This window comes from Ursus arctos, unplaced genomic scaffold (assembly GCF_023065955.2).
Source record: "Ursus arctos isolate Adak ecotype North America unplaced genomic scaffold, UrsArc2.0 scaffold_15, whole genome shotgun sequence".
Lineage (NCBI taxonomy): Eukaryota > Metazoa > Chordata > Mammalia > Carnivora > Ursidae > Ursus > Ursus arctos.
Window position 1 is genome coordinate 45,657,730 of NW_026622819.1, and position 27,670 is coordinate 45,685,399.

General features: G+C 41.0%; 1 protein-coding gene across 2 annotated transcripts in view; it reads left to right on the forward strand.

Annotated features, from left to right (window-relative positions):
• Nucleotides 1–27,670, forward strand: part of SGCD (sarcoglycan delta) — a 910,180-nt gene that overhangs the window by 535,606 nt on the left and 346,904 nt on the right. For both annotated transcript variants that reach the window (XM_057312282.1, XM_026510846.4), the window contains one exon: nucleotides 11,836–12,024. In XM_057312282.1, the coding sequence (XP_057168265.1) occupies nucleotides 11,836–12,024 (189 nt within the window). The remainder of the gene's footprint in view (nucleotides 1–11,835; nucleotides 12,025–27,670) is intronic.

The following is a 27,670-nucleotide window of genomic DNA, read 5'->3' on the forward strand; positions in this document are numbered from 1 at the left end:
CCCCGTCTTTCCCCTGAATTCTAGACTCCTTTCAAAGTGGGTGCCTTTGGTACGCCACCCCCATGGATTTTTCTGTGCATGTCAAAATCAGCTCGACTCAACAGCGCTTTCTCTCTCTCTCCCCTCCACACACTCCGTTTGCCTCCTGCCCATGAGCCTACTATGCCCCGGTGTTCCCCATCATGATGAATGGTACCATCCTTCACCGAGGCGCTCATGCCAGAATCTTAGCATGCCCCAACTCCTGTCCTTTTCCTGCCTCATTCTTGGTCTCACCGAATCCTGGTAGCTCTACTTTCCAAATAGACTCGAAATATAGTACTGACTTGCCAACATCTCTTTCACCACTGCCCTGGTCTGGGCTCCTGTCCCCCCCAACCCTGGGCGATAGTAGTAGTCCAGGTACCTGGTTTCTCCACCTACATTCTCATCCCAACAGTCTGTTCCTTACAGACCAGCTGGGGTGATTGTAAAGTGAAGATCAGATCCTCTTCCTCTGATGCTTCGGTTCTCTGATAGTTACCATCACAATCTGTATCCTAGTTTAGGCTTTTACTGTGGCTTGTAAGTCCCAGTGTGCACCCCTTCTGCCTGCACTCCCAAGCTGATTGTCCAGCACTTTCCCCCTTCTTTGCTCTGGCCTAGCCACATTGTCCTTCACACATGCCCAGTGAAATCCCACCTCAGGGCCTCTGCACTTGCTTATATTATTTCCTCTGACCAGAGTGCTTCTGCCAGATGTTCTTATGATTTACTTTCTTACTCGTTGATTTTCCCCCCACAAATCTCTCCACTACAGAGTTTTTCTGACCATCCTAGAAACAAGAGCGTCGCTCTCATTGTTTGTCCCCTTATCCTGCTTTCCTTTTTTCCCTCCTAAGACTTCTTCCCAAGGCTAAGCTTAACATTACATATTTATCTGTTTATTGTTTCCTCCACTAGACTGGAAGGTCCAAGAAGCAGGGCATCTTTTTATTGCTAATGTCTAGTGCCATACATGATAATACCCGATAAGTATTTATTTGTTAAAGGAAACCTTGGTAACAAAAAATTATTGGAAACAACCTCAGTATTCATAACGAAGGAGTTGGCTAAGTTAAATATCATACGTCCATATAATTAAAACTGTTTAACTTAAAAAAAATACAAATTTGTGTATGTGTTCATGCGACTATCATTTGGCTGTGTTAAGTGGACTGAGATAGATTCAGAACAATAAAGAGCATTAAATATGCCCTTCTTTTTGTAAAAAGGAAAATTTTAAATGCGTGTGTATATATTGAATGTACATATTGAATTAAGCCTGTATGTGTGTTGAACTTTTCTATAAAGATTTAAAAAGCTGGTAATAGTTGATTCGGTGGAGGGAAGCTGAAAGTGTGAATGAAAATCTTTCTTGAAGTGCGCCTGGTTAGTTCAGTCGGTTAAGCATCCAACTTTTGGTTTCAGCTCAGGTCATGATCTCAGGGTCATGAAATCAAGTCCCTCATTGGGCTCCAAACTCAATGGGGAGTCTGCTTGAGATTCTCTCTCCCTCTCCCTCAGGGGCCCCCTCATGCATGCACTCTCAGTCTCTCTCTCTCTCTCTCTCTCTCAAATAAGTCTTTAAAAAACATTTTTTTCTTGACTGTATACTTTTAAGCTTTTTTAAATACATGCAACTGTCTAATTTTTTTTCAGTAAAAATTGTTCAACACTCCAATTCTTAGAAAACTGAAAGATGGAATACCTAACTTCTAAATTAATCCACATATGTGCTTAAAAAGAAATGCCATTCTTAGTCCTTAGACCATTTCACATAAATAAGCATTTGCTTTCATGGATGAATTTTACAAGAAAAAATGTTGATTGTTATATCACAACTAAAAGAGATGAGTTTGTTACAATTGTCTAAATTGTGCCAAATATTAACAAACCAAGACTAATGTGTTGTATGGATGGCTGAATGAAAACAACCCTGGAAAGCAGTTAGTTTTAAATCAGAGACCTCAAAATTAACATGGCTAATGGAAAACTATTTATGTGCCAAGATAATCCACAACGACTGTGATTCCACCCAGACTCCAGATATGTAATGCAGCTGTGGGGGAATGTGTGCTGCTATTTCCATAAACTGGTTACACTCATATACAGTGATGTGGTTCATGTTTACTTGTAAATGTGCTGGAAATATGAATATGCAGCATCATTACCCACAAACCATAGCTCACTTGATTGGTATTATTTGTCTTATTTCTGAAGAAGATGGTTGAGTTATTAGTTGGGGCATTTTAATTCATTACTCCTTATCATAACCTGTAAGGTACGGTGTAGTGGGGGCACAGCTTCTCTCTGCAAAATGGTCCCTGCTCTGTCCTCTGAGCTCACTCAGTGCTCACCTTGCCAGCCACCGTGCTTAACTGAAGCAGGCCCTTAGGGCCAGAATACTTGCTGTGTCCTCTGCTGAAAAACACGTTCTACCTCTGGCTCTCACCTTCATCCTCACTTTGTCAGAATGGCCTCCCGTGGTTAGAGGGGGTACCCTCCATTCTTTACCATGGAACCCTCTTCAGTTTCCTTTTTAGCACCTTACTTAGTTATAATGGCTTAATCTGTTTACTTGAGGAAGTCCATCTCTCCCGTGGAAGTACGAACTTAAGAAAGCAGAAACCCGACCCTGCTCATTCTTTTGAAGACCAGTGTGTCCCTAGGATCTGCTGTGGTACTTGGCAGATAATAGGTGATCAAAAATACTCTTTCCTTGCTGAAAAAAGAGATTGTGATTGGGGATTTCCTCAAAGGCCAGGTCTGTCTTCTGCCATATTTCTTCCCTCTCATATGTAACGTTATAGGGAGTTGCACTCGTTGGCACTCCCATAAGTTCCCTTATGGAACAAGATATTTGTAAAGCCTGGTGGGCAGAAGAGCCTAGCAAGCGTTAGTAAAATGCATGTCAGTGCCTCCTTGTTCTCGACTCTACCTATACATAGAGCAGATCATGGCCCATAAAATTTTGTAGGTCCAAGAGAAAAATCACCAGGAAACTTCATGGCATTTTATGTGTCTTTAGAAAGTTTGCGGATTATTTTTTAATCATCTCTCAAAACAGAATGCGTTCTTCCATAGTAGAGGGACAATGCAGATTTTGTAACTGTTCTCTGGGTATCTTTCTTATTGCTGGGGAGAAAAGGAAAACATGTGTTCTTCTCCTGGAGAAGAAACCTGCTGAAATACAGGCAAAGCGAGGGCTTACATCAGTATTAGCCTGGAATTTGCACGCAGCCTCACACAGTTGGCCAGCTCTGTGAGTTCTGACCCAGTATCTTCTGTCTTTCTTACATCAACTGATGAAATGTAAGAACTGGGCAATATAGGATTGTCTAGTAGCTATTTGGTACCAACTAGATTTAGGAAGGAAAGTCAACGTGGTATGAAACATATGACCACTTGGGTACAATCAGGCAAGCTTCTGTGTTATGACGTCAAATCTTGTCAGAGAAGTGGGACTTATCACTCTGAACCTTAGTGTGGGTGGGCTTAAGCTGAAAATAAAACACAGCTCCCTTAATTAGAGGAGCAGTAGCTACCGGGTTCAGGGACCAGTTAGGCTGCGCCTGGCTTGAGGATCTTTGTGAGGACTTCACCATGAACATGGGATTTGTACAGGTCCTCCAATGGCACCTTTGACTGATGTGGGGCATTTGGGAGGCCATTCAGAAAAGCTTCATGGGCGTCTAATAAGTCACGAAGGTATTGGTGGTGGCTGCAATGGCAGAAGTGAAACAGAGCCACACAGCCTAAGAAGAGGTTGTTCACAAGTCCAAGTTGTTAAGACGAATACTGTCCTTGAGATTGACACATTAAAGTAGCATCAGGCCTTGATTCTGTAATGTTGCATGATCCCAGGTAAGAATATTTGAATGTGTGGGACCGTGAGGTTACAGCTCTCCAAACCATGCTTTAGTAATATGCCCATGCAAAGCGTCCTTCTCTGGAAACTCAACACCTATTATATTTCGCAGCTACTTCATTAACCCGTGACTGTATCTTTTGATTATTATATTACGGCATTGCCTTGACTGTCCGTAGTTCCTCCCTATCTCATGGCAAAACAACAGAAAGTTCTGTATTCGTTCTCTGGAAAATATAATCCCACTGCATTTTGTGTGCAAGAAATAGATGATCTATGTCAACTGGATTTGTTTTTAAACAGGTGAACACTGAAAATAGCCCCATAAAGGAATAGACTAATGCTTTGGATTTAAGCCCACTTTACATCAGTAAAATCACATGTGCATTTGGAAAGGGAGTCACCTTGTGTAAATTTTCATTCTTTTACTTGTGACCTTATAGCTTTTTGTTATTGGAGGATGTGTTTTGTTATTTGGTCTTGGCTTGGTTTTTATTCATTCATGGAATAACTCTACATGTATATACACCCACATATATAATTTCATTTAATTACATACATAAACACACTTGTTCAGGTGCTACTGTAGTTCAAAGAACTTTTATTTATTTTATTTCTATTTTTTTAAGATTTTATTTATTTGTCAGAGAGAGAGACAGCAAGCAAGCACAAGTAGGGGGAGCAGCAGGAGGAGGGAGAAGCAGACTCCCTGCTGAGCAAGGAGCCTGATGCAGGACTCTATCCCAGGACCCTGGGATCATGACCTGAGCTGAAGGCAGATGCTTAACCAACTGAGCCACCCAAGTTTCCTGGTTCAAAAAACTTTGATTTATTTTACTTATTTATTTTTAAAGATGTTATTTATTTATTTATTTGACAGAGAGAGAGAGAGACAGCCAGCGAGAGAGGGAACATAAGGAGGGAGAGTGGGAGAGGAAAAAGCAGGCTCCCAGCAGAGCAGGGAGCCCGATGCGGGCTTGATCCCAGGATTCTGGGATCACTCCCTGAGCCGAAGGCAGATGGTTAATGACTGAGCCACCCCGGCGCCCCCAAAGAGCTTTTAAATGCTTAAAAGCATTTACTGTATATTCAGAGGGATGACCTATACCACTGTAAAGTATGTCATATAACAATGTAAAGAAGTTCCCAGACTGGTGGAAAGTACTCGGCTTAGGATTCCCAGGAAGAGAGTGTATTTGGATGTAGAGGGACTCCTTTGTGAAATTCACAGGCCTAGTGTACCCCAGCAGACGCAGGTAAGCTGAGATTTCTTTTTCATGGCAGGAAAGATCTCTGCATGTTTAAAAACTAAGACACCAAAGGTTGCAAAGGGCATAGTGTTCAATATAATGCTGTAAGAGGATGGTGGAAATGAAAGCTCCAGGATAGGAATGCAGTGAAAATATGAAGGATGGAAGTGTTAAAAAAAAAAAAAATGTGTGTGTGTGTGTGTGTGTGTGTACCCACATACAGACAGACGTGCATGGGAGGAAAATGGGTGATCTCATGAGAAACAATGCAAGTAGATGCAAAAACTGGGCCAGGGAAGTTATCTCTATGTTGGATCTAAATTCATGTTCTCAACGCATAGTCTCTGGGCCCCAAGTATCAGAATCGATTTTGGTGCTTGTTAAAAACACAGATTCCTGGGATGCATGGCAGATTTACTGAATTAGTAGAATTTCTTGGTGTGGGGCCTAGGAATGTGCATTTATTTATTTTTGATTTTTTTATAATAATGCTTTATTATGTTATGTTAGTCACCATACAGTACATCCCTAGTTTTTGATGTAAAGTTCCATGATTGATTACTTGCATATAACACCCAGTGCACCGTGTAATATGTGCCCTCCTTAATACCCATCACCAGCCTATCCCATTCCCCCACCCCCCACGCCTCTGAAGCCCTCAGTTTGTTTCCCAGAGTCCATAGTCTCTCATGTTTCATTCCCCCTTCTGCTTATCCCCCCTTCATTCTTCCCTTCCTTCTCCTACCGATCTTCCTATTTCTTATGTTCCATAAATGAGTGAAACCATATGATGATTGTCTTTCTCTGCTTGACTTATTTCGCTTAGCATTATCTCCTCCAGTCCCGTCCATGTTGCTGCAAATGTTGTGAAATCGCTCTTTTTGATGGCTGAGTAATATTCCATCATATATATGGACCACATCTTCTTAATCCAGTCATCTGTTGAAGGGCATCTCGGCTCCTTCCACGATTTAGCTATTGTGGACAATGCTGCTATGAACATTGGGGTGCATATGGCCCTTCTCTTCACTACGTCTGTATCTTTGGGGTAAATACCCAGTAGTGCGGGGCGCCTGGGTGGCTCAGTCATTGGGCATCTGCCTTCGCCTCAGGGTGTGATCCCAGTGTTCTGGGATCGAGCCCCACATCAGGCTCCTCTGCTGGGGGACTGCTTCTTCCTCTCCCACTCCCCTGCTTGTCTCTCTCTCACTGGCTGTCTCCATGTCAAATAAATAAATAAAATCTTTAAAAAAAAAAATACCCAGTAGTGCAATTGCTGGATCATAGGGTAGCTCTATTTTTAACTTTTGAGGGACCTCCACACTGTTTTCCAGAGTGGTTGTACCAACTTGCATTCCCACCAACAATGTAAGAGGGATCCCCTTTCTCCACGTCTTCTCCAACATTTGTTTCCTGCCTTGTCGATTTTTGCCATTCTAACTGGTGTAAGGTGGTATCTCAATGTGGTTTTGATTTGAATTTCCCTGATGGCTAATGATTTTCAACATTTTTCCATGTGTTTGTTAGCCATTTGTATGTCTTCATTGGAATGTGCATTTAATCAACTTCTGCAGAGTGTTCTTATCTACTCAGAAGTCCAAAATCACTCCCAGTGGAGGACAGATAACAGTACCATCCGCCGTGCTCAGCTAAGTGGCGATGTCTCATGCTGGTGTTACACTGAGGTTTTGCTGTATGCCGGGGGTCCTTTATGGGAGGGACTATAGGAGGATCCAGGTTTTGTGAGGCCCAAAGCCTAAACAGTTTGTTGGGTTGTTTTAAGGGGAAAAAAAAATTAAAAAATTAACAATGCAAACTAATTAAGAACATGAATATACTTAAAATGAGAAGGGAAATTAAATTATTAATTTTTAAAAGTCCTATCATAAGATCTAGAAAAATAATATTGTGAATAATTAACTGACATACTTTTTCTACACTTTCTGGTTGCATAGCCTTTGATTGCCTCTTCATATGACAGCTGTTTGGCACTATCACTTTCTTGTACAGACAATAGAAAAACTCATTGTCTCTTATGGCAATTTCAACAGAACTGAGTTTTTTATTGCTAGTTGTGATGTGCAAAGCGTGCAACTTTACATACAGAATAGAAACACACAGTGCACATAACCCGCAGACATAAAAATTCCAATTCTGTTTTCCATGATTCCCGTTTAAAAAATGGTGGAGCACTTTTCATTTTATATGCTGAATTGAATCTGTTCTCATCAGGAGAGAATTTCTGTTTTGACTAGGTGTCAGAATTGAATCCTACTTGAAATTTTACATATCTGATGATTGAAAAAAAAAAAAAAGGCCACCTCGCTTCTGGCTTTTGCACTACCCATATATTTCTGGTGCTGGCCACGATAGGACACATTTACGTCACACCGCGTACTTTGGTCCCGTACCTTCACGGCAGTCTGCTTGGTGAGTTGACACCAAGGAGGGAAGAATTTCTGGAAGCCATTCCTACACTAGGAGGACTAGAAATAATGTACCTCTGCAGGGAAGTGTCTGCAAATGATATGAATGTTTCCTACTGCGCCCAAACCAGAGGAACCCCCAATTTACCTTTCTGTTAGTTGGAGCTCCAAAGTTAATGGAAATCATCCAATGCCACCCAAAAAAAGGGGAGTTTGAAAAATACAAGGTCTTAACTAGTTGTAATTAAAACATGTTACTTTAGCCAATTTGATCAAACTGGATGATACCGTTAATGCATTACTAGGGCACCTCCCAGAATCACGAAACGGGCCTGGCCAAGAGAGGACCTTAAACTTCAGCTTCATTCCCTGGAGGGTCTTCTACTGGGGAGGATCAAAAGGAAACACAGATTGGAGCTTATCTTTCTTATGTTTTTATCATCTCAACGTGTTTCAGTATTGCCTAGAAAAATTAATGTACTCGGCATACCTAAATTTTCCTTTTCTATACAGCATTATTAGCAGATGTATCCATTCCCTTATGTTTGATTGTCATAGCTTCTTGTTGGCACCATTTGTCCAAAATTGCTCTCTTCCTTCCCCATTCTCTCTTTTTTCCCCTTCCCTTCCGAAATGCACACTGAGTTTTGTTTCATGTGGCTCATTAAAGTAGGCAGGGGGTGTGGTGGAGACTCCAGAGCCCTTGTGACAGACTGAACAGGCTACTACACATGCACGAGGGATCTGAGTTCTAATCCCCTCTCAGCTTTTAATTTGTTGGGTGACTTGAAAGAGAACTACTTCCCCTTCCTGGCTCGAGCACCTCAGCTAGTCAGTAAACATGGTGGGCAAAATCTGTGGTTCCTAGGAGTCCAAGTTTTCTTCCAAGTCCTCAGAAAGCTCTTTTTCCTGTTTTATATTCTAGAATTTGTTTCAAGCTTTTTGTCTTGAAATGGTCGTACTATTAAAAAATATATTCAATTAGGTCTTTAATCCATCTTTGGATTCAGATGTACTATAAGCTCCATCTGCAAAGTTTCACATTAGAATTCAGATATGGGGTTTAAGGAGTACACTTGTCATGATGAGCACCAGGTGATATATGGAATTGTTGAATCACTATATTGTACACATGAAACTAATATAGCACTCTGTTAACTGTACTAGAATTAAAAACAATAAAAAACAGCAAACATCTAAAATATATATATATATATTTTCAAGGCCATTTTTTTTTTTTTTTTTTTTTAGAAGTAGTCCCAAGTGCTTGGAATAAACTAGGGAAAAAAAAATTTTTTTTGACCATTCTAATTCCATCATAGAGCTCAGAATTTGAATTTGTGTTTGTTGGAAGTTTATTTTGGAGCCTGATGCAGTCAGGGTTGAGAGACATTATTCTAGACCAGTGGTATGCAACCCTGTCTGTACTTTAAGATTACATGGGACCCTTTAAAAATGCTGGTTCCTGTGTCCTACCTATGTGATCATTATTGAAATGGCCTGAGCATGTAGGCTTTTAAAATCCCCATGGCTATCTCTAATGCACATCTAGGATTGAGAAACCCTAATAGAGACCATCGCTGCATTCTGTCAATGTCTAACGACCTTTGTAAGAAAAACAAAATCACAAATGTGATATTCATATCCCTAGTCTCTTAGAAGTATTTACTGAACATGTCACTTCCACTTTATAGCTAAATTATGTAACTCCCACATTGGTTGGGGCAAATGTCAAAGAAAAAGCAACTGGTGTGGTCCCAATACCTTTAGCTTCTGTACCCTGGTTTGTGAAGAATTTGTTCATCATTCCTACAAGAGTCCAATACTGTTGGTCTTGTCCTTGCCCTACCACAAACCCTATATCCATGCACAAGTGGGTCAGCTCTAGTCTTAAATCAGCTCATTCATAAAATTAGTTGAGTGGAAATAAAGGACCTTGCAGATAAGATTTTAAGATTCTTTGCTCATTTCCTTAATTTACAGAATATGTTTTAATGCAAAAGAAAGGCCTAATTTCCTTCAAACTTAGAAGACATTCTTACCGCTTCTAACTGACCTTGATGTGTTAAAAGCAACAACAACAACAAAAAAAACCAATGACTTTGTTGTGTTTCCATGTTGTTACAACACAGCCCTGTTGTACAGAATTTTAAGAAGCTGACTTGCGAAATGGAGATCCTCTTGTAACACGAAGTTCCCTGCTTGGTTGGGAACCCAGTGCTTTGGGAGCCTAAAGTGAAAATGTACAGGGGTACTTAAAATGAATTCCCCCACAGTGTTTGGCTTAAACTTCTATACCCCCAGACAGCAGAAGCTTTTACAGTAGACAGGAAATTCATTCATTCATTCATTCATCATTTATGCATCTGTTTTTTTCACTCGTTCATGCCATACACATATATTTAAATAAATACTCATGTGAAGACCTGATTTTGGCAATAGGGTAGTGTCCAGAATAAGACAGATGTCATGTAGGACTTCATTGAGCATTTCCGTTGACCATAAATAAAAATGCACTGGGTTTTTCAGTGGAATTCCACTGATGTCCAAAGGCCTTGAGTTCTGAAGGGGATTTTTAGATTTTATGTGTACATTTTAATGATTATCTAAAAACTGTAATCATATTCTAACCCATCTTGAAGATGGCCTAATAACCAAGGATGTGATTTTTAGGAACCCACATTATGTTTGTCATCGTGGTCACTTTAGTACCACATAGAACATATTTGATTGCTTTCTTTTAAAGATTTTACTTATTTGAGAGAAAGAGAGAAAGTGGGAAGGAGGAAGAGGGAGAGAGAATCTCAGGCAGACTCTGTGCTAAGCACAGAGCGCCATGCAGGGCTCGATCTCAGGACAGCGAGATCAGGCCTTGAGCCAAAACCGAGAGCCAGATATTTAACTGACTGAGCCACCCAGGCACCCCACAAATTAATTGCTGTTGACTAAGATGAAAATAAAGAGAGGTAAGCTTTATTTTGAGGGAATGTAGTATGCTTACAAGAGGGGCAGATGAAGTAAAGATCTGAAAATAAAGGTTTGCAGGTATTTGCATGGAGAAGAGCAGTAGGGGCTGTGGTGTCGTGTGGCTCATGGCAGAGTAGGGATGATCTCCGAAGATGCTTTGCTGTAAAGCCCTGGGTACCACATTATGCCACTTAGTCTTAGGAAATCATCATCCTTTGTAGTAGTCTGTTACTGTCCATTTTCAATGATACACATTAGTAGCTTTGTTTGTATTTAATTTTAAAATTTGTTTTGGATTTAGAATTTTATAGAAGTGATAAGTTTACTTAGATTTGTGTTGACACCTAATTAGTAGTGCTAGTATAAAGATCATTTTGTCAACAGCAGGGATTAGGGAAATCTTCCTTCCTTTAAGGGGGATTAGTCTATTACTCAATATTGACAAATATTTTTCTAAGTTATCTCACTGTACTATAATCACTGTTTAACGAGTTCATTCCTCCCATTAGCCTGCAAGCTCCTGGAAGGCATATCCACATCTTCCTTGACTTCAAGCCTCTTTTATGTTTATTAAATAAATGAGTTGATTAAAAATAATAAATAAGTAAATAAGTTGATTGACGACAATTGGAATTGTGTAACTCCTAAGGACTAAGTCAGCACATAGTGAGGTTTCTGTCGAGGGAGACATTTAAGCATAGACTATCACTTGAAGACCCCTGCGTCCAGTAAGGCTTAATCTGTTCCCATCAACATCCCTTTGAATTGTAAAATAGGGGGAAGATGAAAATTGTTACTTTTCCCCCTGACTTTCTGGCAGTACAGAGTGATTGCATTTGAGATCATTTTACCCGCCCCCCAATAAATTGCCTGAATAGTATTTATCATACCACTACGATGAACTGCTGGGGTTCATTTATTGTCTCAGACAAATTCTCAGTTTTACCCTCCGGACTTGGGGAGGTGGTTGAGTGTCTCCCTCACAAAGATGTTGGAATTCTAAGAGTCATTTGGAAAATGGCTTCCTAGGGGTCCTGTTCGTCCCATGGTTATGTGTGCCCGTGAATATCTCAGTATACATCACGAGAGATGGCTGCATAAAATGAGAGGACTCACACAGCGTCCACAGGAGCCACTTTTGTCCAGAGGAAACAGATTTTTGGAGTTGTCAGGAGGGTGGAAACGTACAGGCAGCAGCCAGCCATATCTCTTCATCAGTTGATTTTTTTTCCTTTTCTTTTCTTTTTTTCCCCCCTCTCAGCAGTTTAATGTGAGTGCTTCTCTCTCGCCTTGTTTATTTCAGATGCCTCAGGAACAGTACATGCACCACCGGACCACCATGCCCAGCTCCGAGGGGCCACAGGTATACAAGGTGGGCATTTATGGCTGGCGGAAAAGATGCCTGTATTTCTTTGTCCTACTCCTGATGATTTTAATACTCGTGAACTTGGCCATGACCATCTGGATTCTCAAAGTCATGAACTTCACAATTGTAAGTAAAAACACACGTTTCTTTAGCCCTTCTTGGGGGAAGGGAAAGCATGGAGCAAAAAGAAGGAATGTGGAGAAGTGGTGGTAGTAGGATTCAAAATACCTTGCAGCCTGGCATTTGGTTATAAAATATTTCTGTTCACATTACCTGTGGGGATTATGCCTCAGCAGCTGGGAATCCAGGTTAGAGGCGTTTCCCTCCTTTACAGTCTCTAGTGTGCTGTCCCTCCATTTTGATAACTGTGTTTCGGTATCCTGTAGTTTCCAAGCCCTTTGAGTAAATAATGCAGGGAGAAATATGGGCCAAATTCAAAGTACCAAGTTTTCCCAAGTTTTGGGAGTGATTGTGAAAGGGTTTGTGAGGTAGAGGGTAGCAATAGCTGAGTAGAATAAGGCTTTGTCCATTATCTAAGAGTTTTAACTGTCTGTGTATACCTGGTAGCCCATTGCTGTGGTTAATTGAGACCCTCCTGGATTTGTAGGAGGCCAATTTTCTTTGCCCCTGCCTGAGCAGGAGGGAAATGAGGGGAGGGCAGCTATGCTTCACTTTCTTTAAGAATTTGTGTTCATGCTTCTTTGAAGAAATTCTTGCAATTGGTAGTTAGGGGCACTATGTACGTTGAACATTTACTTGTTAAAGTTCAAATGAGAAGAAAATTCTGGAAATAATGATTTCTGGAGTTAGCCTGAGGTTTCCCCCACCCCTCGTTTTCCTAGAGATTCTGGCAGTATAAGTACTTTCACTTTTAGTGAACGCATAGTGGGTAGAAATCTGCTGCCCTGAGATTACTCTCATTTCTTGTGACATCAAAAGTAAATAATTAGATTGCCAATACAAATAAATCCTGTCTGATAAAGAAATGTGACCATGATACAATTAACAGGAAGGTTTTTCATATGAAAATCCCCAATAGGATAGTGGATTTTTGCCTTTTCTGGATTGTAAAGTTCATTTTTATCCTTAACACAGTCTGCGTGGTTGCACTTCCCTGCCTTTGCGGGGGCAGTATCTTCTGCTTAGGCTGCTTTTCTCCGTCTTCCTGATGTTCCTATCGCTGCCTGGTGAAACCTTTGATCCTCCTATAGCCCCGTTTACCCATTTCTTATTATACTCATCACCTTGGATAATAATTTTTACCTGTGTTTCACAGACAGACTAACTTCGAGAGGAGTAAGACCTGCATCTTTTTAGAGCTTAGGGCTCTAAGAGGTGTCCAAAGTCCATCTGGTGGTAAATCCAAGACCACAGTTGCCATCTGTTGATGTGCATGTCCTGGGATGTCTTTATTTTTTATTTATTGTTTTTTAAAGATTTATGTATTTGAGAGAGTAAGAGACAGAGCGATGTGTGCGCACATGAGTGGGGGGAGGGCAGAGGGAGAAAGAGTCCTCAGGCAGACTCCCCGCTGAGCGTAGAGCCCTACACAGGGCTTGATCCCAGGACCCCGAGATCATGACCTGCACCGAAATCAAGAGCTGGCCACCTAACCGGTTGAGCCCCCCAGGCGCCCCCCGTGATGTTTTTACTTTCTGTTTCATGAACTTATAAAGTGGAAAAGCTTTTGTTTTGTAGTATTAAGAGAAGACTGAAGCTAGGGCAGTAGAATGGAGAATAAAGATGTAAAAGACATTTAAAAGATGGTGTTGGCGTACCTCAACTGGGATGTAGGAGATGAAGGATTAGAAGAGATTCTGGAACATTTCCAGGTTCTGGCTGGTGAGATAGTTGAATGGTGGGGTCCAAAAAGCAAGATAGAATTCATTACTTTCCCATCGGAACCTATTTCTGTGATTTTTACCTAATCTGGTGTGAAGTTAATTTATAGAATCTGAAATATTTGGGGGTGAGCGTGGTAGAGAATATGAACTCACATCTTGAAAACTGTGATATCCTACAGATATGGCTTCTTGAGTGTGTTTTATCTGGCAAGCTTAATCGTGAGAGGTATATGTAAATGTATATTGAGTGACAATTCACTTTGATTGTATGTGAGCTTGGGGAGCAATATGACAGTAAGGTAATAATCTATTTGAAATAGGCTATTTCTTGTAGTTAACTAAATTGATTGCCAAAGTTGAGAGTTCTTAAAGCTTTACCAAACCAAGTACTTACTGAGGTGAGAATAATGCCATTATTAGCCATAATTGGTGCTTTATAATCATAATGCATTTGAGCAAATAGAGCTGAAGTGTCAGAAAATTGATCTTTCCCTGCAAGTTAAAAGCATATTTTTCCATCAATCACAGTATAAAACATATTCTTTTAGAATTATAATTCTATTCCACAAATAGTAATTTACTGACAGTGAAGATCTTGAGAAAGAATAAGGTATTAACCAATTTTATATTGGAGTATGTTGGGTGAAAGAGCAAGGAAATCAATGGGATAACAGTTAAGCATTTTATGCAGGGATTTTAAAATATTGTCAACAGAAAAGAGTGATTTTTTTTTTTTTTACATCTGGAGTATTCAATAATTTGCAATTTGGGAAAATTCACAGTATAATCAAGCCCTCTGAGTAATAATGAACCAAGAGAATGATGTCATATGAAAGTATTTGGGAGGACTTGGCAACTTATCCAAGATCGGATATCCAGAATTTTACTTTGTGGTCAGACTTGTATTCTCTGCCATCCCCAAGGATATATGCTGGAAGAGCCCTTCCATTAGAGCAATCTGGACAAACATCCAACCAAGTTTTCTTGGTCCCAGAGGCAAATCAGAAGACAAATGATTTTGCTCTCCTGTGCTCTTCATAGGATATTCTGGTGTTCCTTATAAGGCAGGAGAGCAAGATGACACTTTGGTTCTCAGTTTTCCCCTCCGTGGAGGAGTGTGTGGTTTCCCTATACTGTGCACACTGTAATTCACACTATCCTGGTCAGCACACACTGTGCTGAATATGGGGGCTACTATTTGCTAAGTGTTTTTTCTCTTAGTTTATTCTGTTAGTCACTGTGCTTGACCCTCAAAATATCTCTCATTTAATTTTCACGACAACTTTATAAATTAGGTATTATCTCCATTTTAATAAAAACAAATGCTCAGAGAAGTTCAGTGACTTGCTGAAGGACACACAGCTAATAAATAGAAGAGCTAGTGTTTGACTTCAAAGCCCAACCCTTTCCACTACACTGTACTCCTCCCCCTAATTGCTATAATGATCCGGCTGTTGAGCAAAACCGTACAGCCGCCACAAGGGTCACTGTCTTTGAGGCCCACCGTCTCTCATCTGATCACAAATGTCACTTCTTCCATCTGAAATAGCCATGGACATTTTCTGTGTAGAGTAGTTCCCTGGTAGTTATGAATGTTCAGTCCTCGCGTCATTTCTCTTTGCATTCTATCTGTTGACCCTCTCCCTCCACGGTCTCAGCCTTCTATTTTATCCCCTTGTGGTGTTCATGTACACATTTAATATAAACTTAGGAATAAGTTCTCTGTCATGGGGTGACATGGAGACTCAGTGCGTTCATTTGTGTTGAGCATTTATGGCAGCCTCTGACCCGCAGAAGACATGATATTGGCAACAGAGTCACGAGAGACCCTACACTGTAGTGTCGCCGGTAAGGGCTCGGACTCTGCAGATGGGTGTTGTACATACAGATCTGGCTTTGCTGCTTACTTTGTAAAGGTCCTCAGCCCTTCTGTGCTCTGGTTTCCTGGGAGTAACAGCAATACCTGCCTATTTATAGGATTGTCGTGAAGAGTCCATGAGGTCATGAGTATGAACTATCTAGAATGGTGGTCGGCACATAGTAAGTTATGTTAGTGTTGGCTATCATCATCGCCATTGTAACTTTTGAAGGCTTGTTTTGTGCCAGGCACTATGCTGCTGCGATTTATAAGTACTATCTAACTTAATCCTTATGCGAGTAGGTACTATTATGGTACCAACTTGACAAGGGAAGGGAGAGGCTCAATAACTTGATTTGTGATCACGTAGCTCTAATGAGACAGAGTAAAGATTTGAATCCAAGCAGTCTAGCTCTGGAACCCAGTCTGTTTGCCATTGTGACATATTGTGGGGCAGCACAAAAAGTCTTAGCATTGGAGAGAGGGGTTGTTGGCCAGCTTACTCATTGGAGCATGCGATGCTTGATCTCAAGGTTGTGAGTTCAAGCCCCACGTTCAGCAAGAGCTTACCTAAAATAAATATATAAATAAAAATTAATTACTTAAAAAATAAAAATAAAAAAGTCCTAGCATGAATGTCAGGGAACTAGATGCCTAGCTGGCCGTGAACTACATCACCTTTTTTCTCTGAGACTCAGTATAGAAATGAACGCATTGAACTAGGTGTCTTTGAGACTATAAAACTCTAAGGTATCTTCCTGTTGGAACACTGTGGTGTTTTCTTTTGGGCTTTGCCTTGACCACGTGTGAGCTCACTCCATAGAAGACGGCTGCTGCTGCCACCACATTCTAGCAACCCAATCCGAATAACGTGGCCTCGAAGGCCTCTCCAGATACTCTCTATTGATCATCTACAATAGCATTTAGCACAAGTGGTTATTAAGTGATAACATTTAGAAGGCTTGGGAATTACCAATAGATGGCGCGATCTCTTAGCGCGGTTGAGTGTGAAATCATTCACTGTTAGACAAAAGAGAAGCTTAGGAGTCACCTCATCAGATACCCTCATTTTGCAGATGATGGAATCAAAGTGGATAGTGAGGTTGCCTGACCCCGCCGCGTTGCCCTAACCATGACAGGAACTTCTCAGGAGCAGGGATTATGTTCTATTTATCTTTGTAGCTCTAACCCAGTGCCAGTATACAGTAGGCTTCCAATATGTGCTTGCCAATTATAAATTGCCTTTGTGTAGATCGTATGCATGAGATACTAGATGCACAGTACCCGGTCAGTGCAGGTCACGTGAGAAGTCCTCTGTAAATTATAGTTTCTCTACCTCGTTTAATAGATGACCTAACTTCTGTTTCTCTTTCCATTCAATTAAAATTATAAAATTCAAACCATTTTATTTGTGGTTACGTAAGAAATGAATGTCTATTTGTTTAATAAAAACTCAGAACTTAATGATTTTCCATATAGTCCTCATAAAAACCCTACTAGGTCACCATTGCCCATATTTTACAGGTAGGGAAGCAGAGGCTCGGAGAAGTGTGGTAACTTGCCCAAGGTCATGCCATCAGTGAACGATGAAGCTGAGATTGGTTCACAGGGAGTCTGGCTCTAAAGCCCATGCTCTTAGTACACTATGCTGCCCATTTTCCGAGTGCTATTTTTCATGAAGACAAATTGAATTTGTTCAGTGCAATGTCTAAAACATGATTTATTTACCCTAAAGTAAGATAAAGATCCACTGAGGGTCAGAGGAAGGCATTCTAATACTTGTAAATTGGACACATTGTAAAACAGTAAAAGCCAGAGAGAATGGACAGTGTGTTCCATAACTCAGAACACTGACATATCATCTGTTTGGAGAAGGCTCAAGGAACTGCGACCCAGTCAAACTAACTCAAGTAGAGGGGAGTGAGGATACACGTGCCCTGGGAGGGGGCGAGGAAGCTCGTGGGTACATAGGAGCACCTCACAGCAGAGGGACTGAGAGTGCTGGCAGGAACCAAGGCTGCTCTGGGGATGCCTACCCTCAGGCTGTCCCCAACCGTGTGGCATCACACGCTGGGACGTTTGCTTCTGTTTGCAGGTTCCTTCTGCTTTTGTTTTTCCTTCAACTAACACCCCATGTTAATTCGGGTTTTCCACTTCTTTGCCATTTAAGCACATATTTATCTGCCCTTGACCTTCCCTTTATAATGACCTTTCCTCTCCAGCTCCCACCTCTACTTGCCCCCATCTCTGGTTACCCAGGTGACATCCCAGAGAAGGAACTGCATTGGCCCAGATGTTGCACATCACACAGTAACTTGTTGGGATGCCTAGAGGCTGAGGAAGATGCCCCATCAGCTGTGGGCTTGCAGGACAAAGCCACAGTTCTCAGAGTCTGGCTCTTTGGGCTGCCCGGCCAGGTCTTCCCTCCCGTGAGGTCAGAAATATACTTGAAAATCTTATCTATATTTGCTCTTCTATAAGCATTACCTTTTTAAAGCTTTTCTGTTTCTTCTCATTCGTTCTGTGACACCTTCCCAGAGTAAGCTGATGACTCCCTCTTCTGTGTTCCACTGTACCTGCCGTCGGGCAGTCGGCTGGGGGAGTGCATTCAGTACTGCATTTACTTATTTCCCTGGCCCTCTCTCTTGCTAGGCTGGGAGCTCCAGAGACAGGAACCTTAAACTATTCATATTTGAATCCACAAGTTTAAGCACCTCGCTTAGCATATAGTATTTAGAATGTTTATTGAATAAATGAATGGGGGAAAAATCATGAATAGCCGTCACTTTAAATTAAATGTGTAAAGATAGGTTAATAGAGCTTTATATAGCTTTTAAAATGAACTATTAGTTCATTTATTAAGGTAGACAGATCATAAATGAGATGAGTACTTGAATTTGATTATGAAAAGGTATTTTTAATACAGACACTCCCTCCTGTGTATCAACTACCTGCTACATTTTAATTACATGAGAAGAGAAGGGTAATAAGGGAGTTTGAAACAGAATTGAAACAGGAGATGTCATCCTAGTTAATATACAGATTTGCTCAGCAGATGAAAGGAAGTGATATTATTGGCTTTAGACTTTTCATTTAACGATGTTAATGAATATATTGTGTATGTGAGCAGCATTCACTTTAGCTCCTACACTGAGAAAAACATGCTTCTGACCCTCAGTGCTTTGACTCTTGTGGTCACTTTCTATCCATTAGCTCAAGTTCATCAACCTGAAAAACTGCCAAAATGGTTGTTTTTTTTTTTAAGGCGACATGAAAATTGTAATGCAGGAAAAACAAAAAACAAAAGTTCATTCTGTTCCATGATCAGCCCTGGGATATGCTCTGCAATGTCCTATTCGCTTTGAAGCCTACTGTGTTTTATATCTTTATAAGAATGAAAATCTTCAAGTATGACTTTATTCATTGTAACTGCTACGGAGTACTGTGAACCAAGCTTGTTACAAATTTGTACAATGTATTGGCCATATTAGCTTCGATTCAGTCAGTATTTCTTAAGCACATTACTTGTGCAGGACACCGTGCTTTGTTTGGACAGTGAAGATTATAATAAAGAAAATCCTGGATTTTAGTAGACCATAGTTTACTAGGAAGCAAAATAAATAAATAAATAAGTAAGTAAGTAAGATATTAATCCATTCCCAAAGTGACACAAATTTTAAGGGAGTATCAAAGAAGAAATCAGCTACAGCTAGAAGGCACTAGAAGACTTCCTGAGTCTTAAAGGATGGGTAAGGCCTTTTGAGTCATGTTGAAAGCAGAGAAAGCATCATGACTGTAGCCTGGATATAGTGTGTTAAACTTGGTTGGGGAGCCTCAGACACTAGGGTTCCAATATTGAGAGCTCAGGGCCCTGGAGAGAAAAGATGGGGTGGGGAGGAGAAGAGTGGAAACTGACACACTCTTGAGAGGTCGGACCGAGAAACTTGAGCTCTAATTAAAAGCAAATGACTCTGCAATGTTAGTCTGTTATTTGGGTAATATCCATGATTTTTGCCACTTCTTATTGTTTTCATATACTCAAAATTCCTTTTAGATGATTGTAGAATTGAGAACAATAAAGAAAGTCAGCAAGCTCCCTAGAAATATTTTTCTTTTCATACATCACACATAGCTCCTCACACATGGAACTTTAGATCTTACGGGTCATGTGGCTGTTATTCTGTCCCGTTACTCAGAACTCTGAATGACTCTCAAAATCAGAAGTTATGACCATCTTGGAGCTCTGTTCACTCTCACTGAGGCATGAAGCAATTGTAGGAGAGAAGTTCCCAGTCCCAAGGGGTATGTTACCACAGAGAACTTACAAATCAGTCCTCCCTTAGCAGACAGGGGTTATTCAGGCTGTAGAAACACACACACACACACACACACACACACACACACACACACAGAGTAAATATGAGGAGGTTTCAGGTCATTTGAGTTGCCTGAGAGTCATTAGTTAGCGTTTCTAAGCTCAGAGTGGCTTTGTAAATACTTTATCTAGAACTGCACTAATAGGAACTTAAAATTGACATTAAAAATTCGGTTCCTCAGTCACACCAGCCACCTCACAAATATTCAACAGCTCCTCTCGTCAGCAGACCAGATAGAAAACATTTCCATCACTGTGGGGAGTTCTCTGTTACACAGCAGGTCTAGAACCTACTAACCTGTTTAGATCGGCCTTGGTGGGTGTGCTCAGACCTTTGAACAAAAAAGTTTTTCATTTCTCTCCATACAACAATTCTTGCATTTTCTTTCTGTGTCGTAGACAATTTTTAGTACCTGGAGCCATGAGATTGAGGTAGAAAAACAAAAAGCAAACAAAACTCAATTTATCAGAAGGAAGAGAAGAAAGTTTCTCATAATCTCATGAACAGATGACCCAAGATAACTGGTTATAATGGCCTTGTTCCTTTGCCACACACCCATTCTCTGTCCCCTTGCTTCCTTTCAATACTCCTCACCGGGAAGGTAGTGAGACGGTGATAGATTTTTCATCTTGCCTGTGAGGAGCAAGGTGGTCCTTTGTTGGGCACACAGCTCTGTTGAGGGGGGAGGGTCAGGGACCATTTCTGAGCCTTATTCTCTCAATCTGTAAAAATATGCAGTTTGTACCAGATGAAATACAAGGTCGTCTCTCCAGAGCTTAAATAGTTTCTATGCCTAATTGCTGGATCCTCCCATACTCTTTAACTCAGAATGAGAGATTGAATCATTTTTTCCTCTAGAAGTAAGTGTGTGTGTGTGTTTGCTTACACTATATTTAGATAAAAAATCCAAGATGCTATATGCCAGGAAATACATCTCATGTGCCATTTAAAAACATTGAAATCTTAATCCGTTCAATTATTTAATGAGTAATTGGTCTCATTATCTATTATTACCCAACAAACTACCCCAAAACCTGATGACTTGATGTAACAGCAGTAATTAATTTTGTTCAAGAATCATCAGTTCGGGTAGAACTCAGTGGGAATGCGTTCTCTGTGCTCCCTGATATCTGGCACCTGAGTTGGGAAGACTCAGGCTGGGGTTGGCTCAACAGCTAAGATGAATCATTGAGAGGCATGTTTACTTACATATATAGGCCCATCTGTGAAATGGGACCTCAGCGAGCCAGACAATCTATACACGGGCCACCACGTCGGCTAATTTGGGCTTCTTATCCACGTGGCAGCTGGGTTCCAGAACGTGTGTTTCACTTACGCAAGGTGGGAGTGCCTACTCCTGTTATAACCTAGACTCAGAGGTCGGGGAGCATCACTTCTAATTCAGTCTGCTGGTGAAGGCGGGCACAAAACCCTTCTAGATTCAAAGAAAGGGCACGTGGATTCTACCTCTATATGAGGGAGTTGAAGGTTCTAGGAGAGCATGTAGGATGGGAGAGTGTAGTGGATTGAATGATGGCTCCCACAAAGATATGTCCTTGTCTCAATCCCTGGAACCCGTGAGTGTTACCATATTTGCCCTTGTCTATATTAAGGATCTTGATATGAGGAGATCACCCTGGATTACCTTGTTGGGCCCTAAATCCAATGATCATTATCCTTGTAAGAGTCAGGCAGAGCAGGATGTGACAGAAGAGAGCAGGCGGTAAACCGCGGAGGCAGAGATAGGGATGATGCCTCCACATGGGATGTCAGGTAGCTTCTGGAAGATGAAAACGTCAAAGAATGGATTCTCCTCTAGAGCCTCCAGAGGAAGGGCAGCCCTACCGACTCCTTGCTTTGAGACTTCTAGCTTCCAGAAATGTGAGAGAATAATTTTTTTTTAAGCCATCGGTTTTATGGTAATTTGCTATGAAAGTCACAGGAAACCAGTGCGGAGATGGCGTTGTGGCCCTCTTTGGAAAGTAGTCTGCCGCAGCAATATCAACACCGGCTCAGCCATGCAGACACTCCATCTTGTGTTGAGCACGGTGTGGAGTGTCTGCCTGTGTTATCTCTTTCCTTTCTCACCATGACCCTTTGAGGAAGTACTGTTATCTCCCCTTTCATGAGGAAACGAAAGCACAGACTGCCTGCTTAAGCTGCCCGACTGGTCAGCTGCTAAGTAGCAGGGGTGGTATACAGATCCTGGTGTGTCTAACTTCAAAGTTTTGGCTCTCAGCTTTCTTCAGAGGTGTTTGCTGTCAAAAAAAAAAAATTGTGTGTGTCATTATCTAGTAATATATGTAATTGTACGATGTCCAATGGCAGTGATAGTGTGCAGCTACGAGTAATGAGGAATGGGCATTTTGAAACTACCGCAGTAGGGGAGGCTGGGTAGCTCAGTCTGTTAAGTGTCCGACCCTTGATTTTGGCTCAGGTCATGATCTCAGGGTCCTGAGATTAAACCCCATGTCAGGCTCCATGCTGAGCGTGGAGTCTACTTAAGATTCTCTCTCCCCCCTGCCCCCCCACTTGCTTTCTCTCTCTCTCTCGCTCAAAAACAAAAACGAAAACAAAACACAAAAACTACTTCAGTACTGGTTCAGCCATTGACTACTCAAGCAATTCTATCTTCATGAGTATTTTAAGGAGTCATGCTAACTATGTAACTGGTTCTTGTGTTTTAAGAATCATGGTTTGTTTGCTTTTTTAGTTACTTTGCCTTCACTAAACCACATGTAAATAACCACTTGTTGCTTTGATAAATTAGGAATGAAAGACTAGAAAGATTCCTTGGTAGGATCATGGCCCTTCTATCTCACAGAGAAACCTTCTAGCTGGAATGCTTATGTAAAGAAAAGTATGCATTTTGACCACAGTTTAATTATCAGCCAAATTTATTAAATGGAGGAGTTTCTAGCATCCCTTAAAATTTTCTTTTCTAATAGTAGGTGCTCTGTGTTTATTGCTTCTTAAAATTTATTTTATTTTTTTAAGATTTTTTATTTATTCATTTGAGAGAGAGACAGACCAAGAGCACAAGCAGGGGAGCAGCAGAGGGAAAGGGAGAAGCAGGCTCTCCGCTGAGCAGGGAGCCTGATGCAGAGCTCAGTCCCAGGACCCCGGAATCATGACCTGAGCTGAAGGCAGACACTTAACTGAGACACCCAGGCATTCCATATTACATTTTTTTACATTTTACATTTTAAAGATTTATTTTATTTTATTTATTTATTTTAGAGAAAGCATACACGAGAGGTAGGGGGGCAGAGGGAGAGCCCAGTGTGGGGCTCGATCTCTGGACCATGGGCTCAATCCCATGACCTTGAGATCATGACTTGAGCCAAAGTCTAGAGTCAAACACTTAACCTACTGAGCATTCAGGCACCCCTCTGTGTTTACTGTTAAAGAATGAGTTAGTGAGTGGAATCTGGGAGCAGTTTAAGCCTTTTTTAGTGTAAAATAATATGGTAGGATGTGAGTCATTTAATAACCACTTACCAAGTACCTGCTATGACCAGACACTATGATGGAGCCTCTGGTGTGTGATTGCTTTCTCAAAGAACTAACAGTGAAAAGATCCATGAAATCATTATCTTTACCATGTGGGCATAATCATCATTTTATTTCAACAGGCATTTTTAGGTGCCTAGTAACTATATTCCAAAGGACACAATAAAGGAAAACAGCTCCATTATACCCCCATAACATCCTTACTCTTGTAACAGTTCTTTGCACCTTAGAAAACCTGTTCACATCTATCGTGTTATGTGATTCTTTATAAATGGGAGAGACATGGCAGGGATAATTTAATTTTACCCTTTTGATTGAAGGGGCTGCCAAGGCTCAGAGATCTGTTTAAGGTCTCATGTCTAGTAAGTGCTATAATCAACCTCCCAACTTGAGAATACGTAAGAATGAACAATGAGCAATAGAACTCAACCACAGTGGCCTTTTCCAGATTGAGGCAAGTCATGGGGCTATTGTTTATGGGATATATGGGAAAAGACTCACCACATTCTTATTCCTTAGCTGGCCATTAAATTTGGGTTGGTCAATATCAGGGAGTTTGGGCCATTAATGTACAAGATTGTAATCAGTGATGTTAAGTAAGCATATTTTCTCTCTCTAGCAAATCTCTTAATTCCAAGGTAAGAGGGGAGGTGTGTCCCTAAAACCAAAGGTAGAAGAGAATGATCATTTGGGTCACTTGGTCCCTCACTGGATTTAACCAGCTTCATGCCACACATAGTTGGTTGCTGTCTTAGAAATGAACGCTTTATAGTTCACATAAGGAATTTCAGATAATCTCAATTGAAACATGCACTGCAGTCTGGCAAGGAGGATTTCATGAGAGCCGGGATAATTTGTGTTTTGTTTATTCACTGGTGGAGAGCCTGTGCTTCTGACTTTTGTGGTTTTCTTTGAAAAATAGTTTCCTGGTCCCAATTAGGTGAATGGCTCTCTTATTCGAAATTCTCAGCTCTTCAGCTCTGTTGTTAATCTAGTTCCTATCTGGTTAGAGCCTAATGAATGCATAACAATCATGTACTCAACACATGTTTATTGATCTCTTCCTGTCCTCTAAGCACTGTATTAGGTGCTGGAGGTACAACAGTGAGCAAAAGCAAATGCAGTTCCTTCCTCAAGGAGCTTGCTGTCCAGGAGGGGAGACAAGTAGTAATCACATGATCAAACAAATAAATGTAAAAGTGCCACTGTGGATAAGTGGATGCTGTAAGAATGTATGGAAGGGTGATTTGGTGTAATCAAAGATGAGATGATTGCATAGATGCCAAAGGTGAAAGTGAACAAAGGAAGACAAAGGAAAAAAAGATGAAATCAATGTAGTAATGTTGTATGTGGATCCCTAGGAAATCTGAGAACCATAGTTCCCTTTGGGGGAAGTGCCGGATGGTGGTAGGGGGTGAGGTGGTGAGGTAGGTGGGAAAGGCTGGTGGAAGGTGCCTTTCCCTTGTCATGGTATTTTATTGAACATTTCACAAGGAGTGCAAGCTTATGTAATATTTGAGGGGCTCAATGAACAGAAATAAATGAGCTAAGAGGAAAAAGAGAAGAAAAATCATAAATAGGGAAGAAAGATGTAAAATGATACTTGCTTTCTTTAAGGACCATTTAGCTTCATTATGGCTGAATTAGGGACCTCACCTGTGAGGGTGAATACAGACTGTGATTCGCCACACTTAATACAAATTCTACATTAGAAAAAGAAAGCTTGTTACAATAGGGCTTTGCTTTCTTCATTGGCACAAAACAGTTTCTGACCACTCACAGGTGCATTGACTGCAAGATTGCCAAATGGGTTACTGTCATGAGTAGGATGGCATGTATTGAGATTATTGTTCTTATTTGTGCCAGGCATGGTACCGAGCACTTAATAATCCCCTCTTCCCAGATGAGGAAGTTGAGGCTTCTAAGAGAGATCAAGTCACTTTCCCATGGTTGCAGTAAGTGACAGACGTGGAACACGAAGCTAATATGAACCCAGAACTCCTAATAACTGTGCCGTACATTCTCCCGTGTTCCGTTGTAGGCTGAGAGATCACGGTCTCTGTTCCTCAGAACCCCCAGTCTCCATGCTTGGACCATTCTAATAGTGTCACAAAGAGTCAACAGCAGGGTACATGAAGAATGCTGATTTTCCAAAGGTGAACTGATTTCTAGAACCTTCTAAATGTCTGCACATTAGGATGAGTACTACTACTTCTCAACTGGTGGTATGCCTCCCACACAGTTTATTGAGAAATTGTCTGTTCTTTCTGTTTTCTAATGGAGTTTATTGTTTCTTTTCTCTCATATTGGACAAATCACTTACTGAACTTAGAGGGGTTAAGAGGCCTCACAACCAGCAGACTTAATTACGTTGGAGCGAATCCCCTAATCCAGACTGCCCAGCTTCTTGGCTCATTTTCCATCACACTCTCATTGTCCAGAGTTGTTCTGAAGCCATGGTGCCAACCAATGCTTTAGAAAGATCCTGATAATGTGAAAAAATGTAGCGTTAGAGGCAGTGTGGTTTAATGGGTTTAGGGAAGTCAAACTCAGGTTCAAACCTCAGCTCTGCTACTGATGAGCCAGGTGATATTAGCAAAGTAGTTTAACTTCTTTGAGCCTTGATTTACTCATTTATAGTAATGGGACTCATAATACTTGCTTTACGGAGTTCTGATGAAGATTTAAACAGAAGGTAGAGCTGGGTAGACACCAGTAAATGCTTGCCATTATTAATGTCAACTTGAGCACTTGGAGAATTGCCTTGCAAAGAGGAGAAGATGATCTGGTTGCTACAATTTAGCGTAGAGTCATAAGCTCACTTTTTAAGAAATGAGTAATAGCATCTTAAAAGCATGTTTAACTTGGGTGTGGCTGAAAATCATCATTGCTCTAAGAGTTACAGTTACTGCAGCATTTTATAGGTACACATTATTGCTGATTCAACTCAGAACTGCATGAAACACAGGAAACTATAACCTTCCTAATGGATGAGACCGCCTATAAAGGAGCAAACTACTAAATAAACAAAGTAATTGTGTATCATGAGATGTCCCCGAATGAAATAAAAAGATGCAACAATGTGCTGGAGACACAGGTGAGCATACGTCTCTGTGGAGAGGTGGATTTTCGTAGAAGCCTGAAGAATGAGATTGAGGCAGCCATGGATAAGGCCGAGGGAGATTTCAGGCAGAGGGAGAGGGAAGAGCGAAGGCGCTGATGGGGAAAGGCATGGCCTTGACAGTGTCCACATGGCAAGAAGGAGTTGTTGTTCAGTCCTCACTGTCGGAAGGCAAGCTCCAGGTAGGAGACAGAGAAGGAACAATACACTTGGCACTCAGGTCCCTGCTCTGCACAGTGTCATTCATGAGAGGCCAGTTGACCTTCAGTGACTCGTTTCTGATTGGTACGACGTGACGCTTACATAAGGCGGCTGGAAAGTCCCGCCCTCTCGGGAGCCCTGTGCCTGTTGCTGGTCTAGTCAAAGCCAATATCCCTGTCTGTCAATGAAGATCGATTGTCCGAATGCCCTAGAAATTGTGTGACAGTGTGATGGATGCTGACCTTGTAACTGGTCTTAGAGATGGCATCACTGTGGGAAATCGTTCAGTCATGGACACATTGGGGGACGATATGTGAATATACAGTCCGTCTGGTTTTTCTCAGAGTCCGCAGCAACCTTAAAGTAGTGTAAATGGGCTCTACTATCTAATCAGGGAATTATAGCAATCTATTAATTGCTATTTCTGATTATTTGCATTTAATTAAGGGGTACTCTTGAGAGAATGAAGGACAGCGTAACCTCAAAATATGGCTTTGCATCTTGGATAATTGACTATAATTTCTGTTTTTACAGCTTTTCTAAATTGTTTATTTCTCCAGATGTTTCCTAGAACTATGATTTTTACCTCTTTCCTTTCCATGGGTGAGCAGTGGTTTCCCATAAAAGCTTATATGGTTTAGTTTTCTGAACTAAATTAAAGCTTAATTAGCCAAAAATCCAGATCTGCTATGTGTTTATAAAATTTATACAAGCATAATTAATTTCAATTAATTGCATAAGTAGCTTTTCCATGCAAACAGTAACCTTTTCTCAGCTGACCTCTAAACATCAGATTTCAGGTTATCTACCTTTCTACTTCCACCCCATCCCCCCGGTAATACTAAATCAACTTGCCTAA